Source organism: Zonotrichia albicollis, chromosome 18 (genome assembly GCF_047830755.1).
Source record: "Zonotrichia albicollis isolate bZonAlb1 chromosome 18, bZonAlb1.hap1, whole genome shotgun sequence".
Taxonomy (NCBI): Eukaryota; Metazoa; Chordata; class Aves; order Passeriformes; family Passerellidae; genus Zonotrichia; species Zonotrichia albicollis.
The window spans coordinates 10,393,349-10,403,738 of record NC_133836.1 but is presented as its reverse complement, the minus strand read 5'-3'; the positions used below and the strand labels follow the sequence as shown (position 1 = coordinate 10,403,738).

The window sequence follows — 10,390 nt, the reverse complement described above, 5'->3', positions numbered from 1 at the left end:
ATGGAAAAATTGGTCCTCTTTGAGTCCAGGTTTTTGTGGCTGTGGTTGGAATTCTGTCAATCCAAGTCCAGCTTCCTGGCTTAAAGTGGGAATTTCTTTATTTTTTCCCCCAGAGCTGGCTGTAGAGGAGCAGTTACCTCTGCTCTTGCCATCACTGTTCAATTGGAAGGGGTGGGGACCGTGTCTCTAGTGGTGCTGATGTGAAGTTTCCTAAATGTTGAGCAATGGAATGTCTAACTGGTTTGCTAGGATTATTTCTGTAATGAAAGTTTCTAATTATGCTTTTTAAATAATTTTAAAAAACTAAAAATAAAGGTTACAAGCTGCCAAATCTTTTTTTGAGGCTCTGTTTCCTCTGCTGTCCAGCACATGGAGGTGGAGGGTGGCAAGCCAGGGGTGAGCTCTGCTGCTGAGTGTAAAGGGTTATTTCCTGAGAGGGGATATTAAAAAAAACCATAATTAATGCTTTCAAATGTTTAGTTGCTCTTTTAGTGTGAATGAAAGAGGAAGGTGGAACTTATTTCTGTGTGAAATGAGATGCCTGTGATTGTGCTGAAATCTTTTGTCATTCTGCTCAACAAAAAGTATTGAGTGAGCTTTGAAAGCTCCTTGTCCTGAGGTAAGTAAAAATCACCTTGAGTCTCTCCTCACTTTCCCAGGAAATTGCTGTGAGTTTAATGAATCTGTGCAGGAAGTGCAGCTGTGCCCTCAGCACCCCCTTGCCCTGCCCAGGCTGGCAGAGATGGAAAGCTGCTCGGGAAGGTGCCCTGGCTGTGTCTGTGCCCTTTGGGAGGAGCAGCTGGGGGGGATCCTGGGGAGCTGTGGATGGCCTGAGCTGCAGCTGCTGCCGGGTGTTTGTCACTGGCTGTGGCTGCTGCCTGAACCCCTTCCAGTCTGAGTCTGCCTCCATCCCAGGGCAGTAAAGGACACCAGTGGCAGGAAGGTGAGATGATTTACCCACCTTTAGGTGTTCCTGTGCATCAAGAGATGCAAATGTTTCAGGTGTTTCTGCCCTGGCTCCTTCTCCCCTAAGCACACAGGGGCTTTACCTGGCTGAATTTCATGGGATGATGCAGCACCAAAGATGCTGCTGGCTGTTAAATGGCAGTTCAAAAAATGAGCTTGTTTTGCTGCTGGGCACAGTAAAGTGGTGAGAGCTGAGACAGTATCGTATAAATGATGTTTTATTCTGAAGAGAACTATTTACAAAAGAAGTAGAGCATTGTTTTTACTAAAAATATGCCTTTATAGATTTTTATAATATGTATCTTATAAAAACCATACATTTATTTACATGACTGCTACATACAAAAATTACAGCACTGTGGTATATGTACATATCTATAGGTACATTCTTTCTGCTTGTCCCTGCTGTGTGCTTTTTCCCTCGCAATCCAAGGGAATCATTGCTGCAGCACCCAGACACTTCCTTTCTTGGCTTTTTGGTTCAAACAATCTTGCTTTTTATAGCCGAGTGGGGAGTAGAGAGTTTGCCTGATGGAGAGGCAGATCTGGAATCTACCATTCTAAGTACGACAAGTGCATGTGGCCCTGCCTGCAGCCTCACTTCCCGCTCTCTCTGCAAAATGACTCTGTTGTCAGTAACTTTTTGATTTACTGTTCATCTCCATGGCAAGTTGCTGATCTGTTTCTATGAAGATAAAGTGCTAGTGACTTTCCTTTCATTTCCATTTGTTCCTTGTTTACAGTTGCTTTCCTTGCAGAGTTTAGGAAGGGGAGACTGATCCCTTTTCCCTCAGGCTGGCATAACAAACATTTGCCCAAAGAGTCACCTGTTACCTGTGGGAAAGTCCTTTTAACCTTAATCTCAGCAGGCATCTCTTCTCTGTGCAGTATTTGAACAGTGACTGTGCAGCACTACTGTTTTATTTACCATTATCTCAAAAGCAAGGCTGAGGGTTGTGTTTAGAGCTGCTGATCCCACTCATTAAATCTCCTTTGGGATCCTGAGTACCTGCTGGATTAATGTGCTTCCTCCATCTCCTCTCCTGGAGCTGATGTGTCCTGGAAGAGTCAAGTGCCACACGTGAAGTGTCTTCCAACCAGCACTGCAAGGCTGATTCCAGGCTGTGACAGGATGGAGGGCAGGGAGTTAATGACAGCACAGAGTGAAGCAGTCGGGACCTTGTTCAAACACAACGTGACAAATACGGGTGAGGTTTTTCAAGACAGAAGACAAAACCTAGCTGCTGTGTTAAGGCAGTTTCTGTTCCTGTGGAGTAGCAGCTCAGCACAAGGAGGTCTCCTTTGGTGTGTTGTCCAGTTCATTGCACCCAGTTCTCTTGTATCTCTGGGTTTAGTAGTGCAACTAAGTCTTTAGGGTGAAGGGGCTTGTTTGAAGAAACCATACCCAACTGGCACCTTAGAACATGCAGACTTTCCTCTTGCAATCTCTTCTGCCACTCTTGTTAAATAAATAAAATTGCAATGGGATTAAGGATTCTCATTAAATGAAGAGATGAGCTGTGCCTACCCCTGCAACCGATTGAGTCACTTCCCTCAGCATAGCAGAAGGCACCTTTCTTCATCTCATTACTGCATCTTCATGGGGAAATTAAGGCCCTTGCCTCAGGATTGCATCCATCCATCCATCAATCCACCCATCCATTCATCCTCACTGGGGTACAGTCCCACACATGGTGGGCACGTGGCTTGAGCAGAGCTGGTGGGGTCTGGGAAATGACAACTGCCAGCAGAAGAAAGGTCCCTGAGGACCGAGGTGTTCACGTGGCTCACCTTGATAGAGCATCGTTCTCAGTGTTCACTGTGTCACTGTGTCACTGTGTCACTGTGTCTCGGGTGTCACTGGCATCCACGCCTCATTCTGCAGGGATCCAAGGCTGGGGTAATGCACGAGGGTGTGACTGAGTCCTGGCAGCAGGAGATGCTGAGCAGGTGCCTCGTGTCCCTGCCCTGTCCAGAGTCACAGTAGAGGCAGGATGGCAGGATGAGGACACGTGGCCCTGCACTGCAGCCCTTCCCCTCACTTGCACAAGTGGCTACAAGCAGATACTCAACAGCTGAGCACTGCCTAGAAAGGGGAGGCCAAGTTTCAGTTTCCTTCCCTGCCTGTGAGGCTCCCGATGCCTTTCCCCAAAAGCATCAAGCTGTATTGGTGGGGCTTTGCCCAAGCATTTCCTGAAGCAGCTCTGCAGTCCAGGGTTCATTGCTTTCATGTAGATGGGTGTCACCACTCAGCTCTTCACTATCATGGCCAATCTCGGAGCACTCTGCTCCCTGCAGCCCAGAGCTGCCTTAGTGCAACATGGTCTCACACCAGTGTGGTGGTTTCATGTACCAAGGAAATACAGGAGCGCTCAAATCTTCATAGGCAGAAAGGATTATTTGCACTGAGGTATTATGGATGTTCTATCCCACAGGGAGGCTGAATAACACTAAAACCCAAGCCACCAGCCTCTTACCTGCTGCTTACAAGGTGACTGGTACCTGTTCTAGCAGAAAGCTTGATCCTGTGAGCAGAGATAGCAGCTCCCTGTGGGATGGTGTGTTAGCACCGAAGTTGCTGAGCAGGGCAGGGCTGAGGGTGCAGCCAGCTCTGTCTGCTGTGGGACAGTGTAGGTGGTGGCCTTTTGAAAGCAGCAGGAAACAAACTGGGGCCTGCCCATGGGTATTATGAGCTGGGAGAATGTGTGAAAATTGCATGACAGCAGCAGGACATCTCTGAACTGAGCCTGGTGCTCCTCACTGGCTTATGATGGCAGACTGATAGCAGAGCTGTGAAGTGCCCATCCAGTGCAGAGGGCAGGTCCCTACTTGAGTATTGCAGGATTTCCAGCACTGCTGTGTGCTGGCATACACCAAAAAAGCCACGTTCCCTCTTGCTGATCAAGTCGTGCAAAGCAGGCTCTGGTCATTGATCCAAAGGACCTTTGGCTACCTGCTCACTAAAGGGCTGAGTAGCAACTGACCCCCAGGCAGGGACAAAACTCCTTTCTGTCAGGCCACAGCCACCATTACTGCATAGGGCAGAGTAACCTGCAGGCTCTCCAGAGCTTTGTAGACACCCTGACAGCCTCTGGCTTCAGTGAAGGCAGATGCCAGTGTGCTTTCTGAGGATGGAGTCTGCCAACCCAGTGTCAGTGTCAATGATGTCTGACTGACATCATTGGAGTAGGCTTCCAGTGAATTATTAGTTAGGCTTTTGGGGGCCTATCCAGTTAAAATGCCAGTTTTCTTACTCTGCTTGGGAGATGTGTATGGCTTTGGGGAAAGGTGTGTGACTTGCTGAAGCTCCCAAACTACTTTTGGCCATTGGAGGAACAGCAGGTGCCCCAGGACTGAACATGCACAACGTTTATGCAGTCTGTAATCTGTTGTAGATGGTCAGTCTCCTGGGGAGAAATCTGTGTAGCTACAGCCTGCAACTCTTACCTCTGTAACAGGAGGGAGCTGGAGAGGACGGGGACAGCACCCATCTGTCCCCTGCCCTGAGCTGTGAGGGGGAACGGCCACGCAGAGCTCCAGGGGAGATGGTGCCCAGGCAGGAGCTGCACTGAGGGCTCAGCTTCCAGCACGGAGCAAGCTACATCTGTCAAAACACGGTATTGCTGGGGCCAGAGTGACTCCAGTCTCAGTGGGATGGATGAAGGATGTCACAGCTGCCAGGGTGACACAAATGGCTCCCTTCTGTCCTCTTGCATTCAGCTCTCTTCTTCCCCTTCTGCTCGCTGTGACAGAAGTTCTCAATCCCCTGCACCGCTCTGTCTTGGGGCTGCTTATTTCCTTCTCCAGCATAAGAATGCTTTTAAGACAATCAGAGAATTCTTCACAGCAGAAACTGGACTGTGTCAAAGCGCCTAAAATATACCCTGAAGTTCATCACTTCACGTATAGAATAAGAAAAGTTTCTTTCTACTAGAATCACATTGTCAATTTGCAAATCTCCAATTCATGTAAACATTTGGTTCAGACCAGGTGTGGTGTAAATAGTGCAGAGTCTCAAGGGTTAACTCCTTTGCCCCCTTCTTTTTTACTCAGTGGATCAGACTTGGGTCCATCAGCAAGCTGGGCAGCTGCCCCACTCCCCATCTTGAAGCAGGAATTGTTGGAGAGTTTTCTCTTTTCCAAATTAATTTTTCTTGAAGAAGGAGAAGAGCCGGTTTCCTTCGGCCCCGCCGGGCTCGTCCCCCTGCTGCTCCGGCCTGGGGGAGGGCCTGGCGCCCCGCCTGGCGCCACTGGAGAAGGAATAAGCAAGCTGGCTCCATTCCTTCGGGTGTTTGTCCATCAGCTGCTGGTCAATGACCCTGTGCATGTCATCCTGCAGCAGAGGGACAGGACAGGGCCGTTAGTGGCAGCTGATGCCCAAGGGGAGCTGGGGCGGGGCGGCTGAAATGGGAATGGAACGTGCAGTGATGAGATGGAGCAGGGATGAGGGAGCAGGGACAGGTCTGTGTCCCCAGCCCACAGCAGGCTCAGCTGTGCCCGCTGCCATGAGGCTTCTCAGGGAGTGAGGAAGATCAATCACACAGTTCTGAGGGACAGATTGCTCAGGTGGTCTGGCACAGGAGCTCTGTGCCTGCTTGGGACTCTGTGCCGCCCCTGAGCTGCGTTTCTCTGCAGCCTGCAGATGCCCCCTCTGGGGAGAAATAAATAAGAAGAACAAATGCAGCTGAGAGCAGAGGCCAGCAGAAGGATGGAGGTCTGTGCTGAGCAGCTCTGTGTGCACAGCAAGGGGACAGCAGGGGTGGCAGAGCTGCTGCATGGCCACTGTCACTGGGGCCACTTTGGGGACAGTGCTGAGGGGCTGGGGCAGGTGTGGGCCCACCAGAGCCCTCCTGGGCTTTGCACCAGACTCACCAAACAGAACTGAGCTCATCCCTTAGAGCCCCTCCTTCCCCTAGAGCCAGCACAGCAGTGGGAGCTCTGACTGACAGCTCAACATGAACTGTGGCTTTTCAGGTGTACCAGGAATGCTCTGATTTCGTTCATGTTTGCTGCACAGTGAAACTCCTTTGTACAAAATAATTACCCCCAGTTCTGTTGCCACTGATGATGTGCTAACATGTTTCTTGAAAACCTGGCTATAAATTTTACAGATTTTAAACTTTCAGATCCATTGCTTCTCCTATAATTGAAACATAAACTGGCCCAGAGGAGGAATCAAGTACTCCCCAGCAGTCTGGTCCCTGACTAGGGCTGAGGACACTGTCAGGATACTCTGGATGGGCTGCAGTGGTGGGAGTGCTGTGCATTCAGCACCTGGGGAGGGGAGGCTGTCAGGGCAGCCCCAGGACTGCAGGGAAGGTGCTGCCATTGCCCAGCAGGTGCCCCAGCTGCTCTGGGTTGGAATCAATCAGCCAGCTGGGACTGCAAACTGAATAATGGCTGATCTCTTGTTGCAGCATTTTCTGTAGGGAAAAGGACTGATAGCCATGACCTGGGCCTGAATTCAGTATGGGGGCTTCCCCTGTGGGAGCAGGAGGGTGCAGAGCTACACAGACTGGGGAAGTTTTGGGTCTTTTTAGAGCAGGGCTGGAGAGAGGAAAGGCAGAGGGAGAGCTGAAGAGGTTGAGGTGAACATCAGTATGAAATATCAGTGAGACAGGTTTCCAGAGCTGAAGCTGCCATGTGAAAATGCACAGCACTTGGATTTGGAAGGCACCTCTTCTGCTAAATGAAGTAGGTACCCAGGCTCCTGCATGGCAGATCTGTGTCCTTGGTTGACCATACAACAAGGGATGAGAAGGATTTATATGTATATTTATATATATATACATACACACAAAAATATCATATATATAAAAATACAGTATGCACTATTGAGAGAGCACTGCATTGGATCCCTGTCTGTCAGATGTGTGAGTCAGAGAGAAAAGCACTTGGATGGGGAGGATTTTTTGCTTGAATCCTATTTTGCAGCCTGTATGATTATGTCCTTAGAGAACACTGTCATCTTGTTGACAGCCCTTGGTGAAATGCAGACTAGAAGTGTGCAAAAGCAAAATGTTACCAGATTACAGAGTCCAATTATGCCCAGCTATAGCAGAGACTTTTATCCTATTTTTATCAGAAACTTTTCTGCAAATTCTTTTGAAAAACAGTCCCCAAAATACATAAATCACCCCACTTGTTTTGTGCCTCTGTGGCTGAGCTGCTGCTGAGGGGACAGGAGGTGGCTGGAAATGATTTTGCTGCTGTGTAGCAACACCTCAGGTCAGTATGTTGGAGACAACTGACTGCCATGAAGTGGCCTGAGCCTCAGCTCAGAGAGCTGATGGCAGCAGGTCTGGGGTTGCTGTGTTACTGCAACAGGACCTGTTCTTAACCCCTAAGCTGGGTTTATTCTAACACAGAGCAGGCCTAACTTTATAGCACCCATCCAGACTGAATTTGGATCCTCACAGCTCCTGTGCAGAGCAGTGTGTCACTTGGACAATGAAGCTGAGAGCAAAATCCCAGTCTGTCTTTCAAGAACCTTTCCAGATACTAAATATGTGGCTAGAGAGGGTTAATAAAATGTGCACCTCAGCCTGGCTTTGCCCGTGGTGCCCTGGTAAAGCCTCACCATGGGGTGCAGATGCTGCCCTGGCTGCTGCTGGGATGGGGGGGTGGGCAGAATATTGGTGGGTGATGGAGACCCCCACTGGCCCCTCTTGCCAGATGATGGTGAGGGCAGAGGAGGATGTGGGTGATGGTGGCAGCAGATGGAGAGGGCATGGTGGGTGTGGGGAGCTCACCTCAAAGGCAGGAGGGGTGAACGACTAAAGCTGTTGGTACAGGAACTGAGAAAGGCCACTAGATCAGAAACCAAAGGAGCCAGATAGTAAAAAGCCCTGAGGAAGCAAACTGTAAGCAGGAAAAAGAAAAGAAAGAAGAAAAGAAAAGGGAAAAAAAAAGAGAGAGAGAGAGAGAAACGAAAACACAGTGGAGTTGAAACAGGAGCGAGGTTGTACAGGAAAGGTTTCTACTGGTCAGGCTGGTTTTAGAGCTGGGGGCTTGCATGGTCTGCAACAAATCACTATAAATGGCACAGACCTTTGCTCCTGAGTCTGCTCTATTTTCTGTTGAAGTAGCCCTCGCTTGGTGCTGGTTTGGGAGGAGGCAGCTTTGTCTGCTCACAAGGGTTTTCCCCACTGACCCCAAGCGGAGCATCTCCAGGGCAGCTGTGGAACTGCCATGACTTTGTTTTTTCACCTTGGTGAAGAACTGGAATTTTAGCTTCTCCTTCTTGATGGATCTTCAGAGTTTATGCAAACAGTGCAGCAACAATCAGCACAACCTTGTTCTCCCACCTGTCTGCTCCATCATGGAAATGCACAGACATGCTGTGCCCTGTGTACCAGGGTGTGCCTGCCTGGGGACACCTCCTGCACAGACCCCTCCCCACCCCAGGGCAGAGCAACATGCACATTTCCCATGTGAGGCACAGTCTGCTTCTCCATTTTCAATGAGTTTAGAGCTGCAGAATTCACTGCTCACAGCCAAAAGGGTCGGAGCAGGGAGGGGCAGCTCCCCCTGCACCCCACGAGCATCGCTGGCTCCTGCAGAGCCAAAAGCCCCAAACACCCCCAAGCACCCAATCCATGGGTGCTGAGGCAGAGAACAGGACACGCCCACAGCAGGGGGGACAGTGGGCTCATGCCTCACCTGCCAGGCCTCCAGCTGCTGCGAGAGGTTCACCTTCTGCTGGATGGCATCCAGGAGTTGGCTGTTGAGGGACATCATGTCGATCTTGCACTTGGTCAGCTCCACCTCCACCGCGTTCTTCCTGCAGGGACAGAAATCCAGGCATGGCACCTCCTTCTTTTAAAACAGTCAGGCATATTTAAATAAATCTACAATTTATGTCCTTCACTGGCAACTCCCCACATCCTAAGGTGTTCATCTCTGTTGTATTCTGAACAATCTATTAATCTGAGTGAAGAACTTTTGACATCTTTACCTTAAAACCAGCAGATTTCTGATATGCACACTGATAAGAATACTGAAAAAAAAAATCTGATACATTGCTGTGTAAGGTAATAGTGTGCCTGGATAATGTGCAAGATGTGCCAATAAAATGGAGACCTAGAACAAGGTAGAATCTATATTCAAATGTTTTCTCTTTTTCTTCTGTTTACATGCATAGAAAACAAATGATATGTGCTAAAAATCAAATGACTCGTGTCTGATTGCTCCATCGATAAACTGCAATATAAAACAAACATTAAAATCTCTTAAAGAGCACAATCCTGCTTTCCCCTGGGACTTGACTGAAGGAAGGATCTAAGGAAGAAATGAAAGAAACAGCTTATCACAGCATATACTTTTCAGGAATGATAAACGGTCAAAATTATTTAAATTAAATGTTAGACTTTAAGGACAGCTCCCAATTTCAGTGGAGTTGTCCCAGCCCTTGGGAACACCTCTGCTGCATTTCTTCCCAGACATTTGGTGGCCATTGAGTGTGTCATGCCATGGACAAAGTTACCCAAAGAGCCCCAAATGCTCAGTGGCTGAGATGTTCCAGCTGCTCCTTGCTTGTGGAAAGGAATTGTCCTTCAGGATGAGCAATTTCCTAAGCTGCCCAAGCTGGGAAATGCTGCTCATCCTGCTGGGAGCACACAGGTGAGCACAAAGCTTAAGTTTTCAATTAACTGCTGTGTGATAGGAAAGTGTAACATGACTTGCTGGGAACCATCTTTCCTTGCAAACATTTTCGAGATAAATAATTGCATCTTATTAACTGTAGCTCATTCCTTGTCTCGTAATAGCTCCCTTGTGCTCCCCTGCAGAAAAGCAATTTGGGAATTTGTGTTTATATTCCAGGTAGTAGAATATAAACAGAAATATTCCAAGGTTGCTTAACACTTCCAGGTGTTATATTCCAGGTACTGGTTGCTTAACACTTCCTCTGAAAGGATCCTATTTTCCTATTGCTTCCCATGTTGCCAAACTTCAGCTTCAAGCAAAAATTTTCCACACCAGATGTCTGCCTCGGGCAGTGATTTTATTTCTGTTCAGAGCTAAGGATTTCTGGGGGGGATGGGATGAACAAAAGCAACTTAACCCTTGGGCTGTGAGGTGGGAAGAAAATCACGAGCCTCCCCAGGCAGCAACCAGCCCACTCGGTCTGGGAGGGATGTTTTCACTTCAGTGACAAGATGCTCTTGTCTGCTTTCCCTTGCTGCCACTCTCTGCTCCTTCATCCCCCTCACTCGTGCCCCATTCCCACAGCTCCTGCACTGCAGGACAGCCAGCCCCAAACCCTGCTGCTTTGTCCAGCAGGGTCCCAGGGAAGTGGGGAAACTGTGCCCTTGCACTGCGGGCTGTGCTCTGAGCACCTGAGCAGCCTTTTGCTCGCTTCCCCGCCGCTGGGTGGATGTTTCCAGGATGGATGGCAGCGGCAGCGTTGCCATGGCCACGGCAG

General features: G+C 49.0%; 1 protein-coding gene across 3 annotated transcripts in view; it reads right to left on the bottom strand.

Annotated features, from left to right (window-relative positions):
• Nucleotides 1-60: 60 nt before the first annotated feature.
• BICDL1 (BICD family like cargo adaptor 1) overlaps nt 61-10,390 on the bottom strand; it is a 50,874-nt gene continuing 40,544 nt past the window's right edge. For 2 of the 3 annotated variants that reach the window (XM_005493458.4, XM_014271619.3), the window contains 2 exons: nt 8,629-8,749; nt 61-5,299 (listed from right to left, as the gene is read on the bottom strand). In XM_005493458.4, the coding sequence (XP_005493515.3) occupies nt 5,111-5,299; nt 8,629-8,749 (310 nt within the window). In that variant the 3' untranslated portion in view covers nt 61-5,110. Of the gene's footprint in view, nt 5,300-7,718; nt 7,828-8,628; nt 8,750-10,390 lie in introns of all 3 variants that reach the window. The other variant, XR_012583056.1, reaches the window with a different exon arrangement.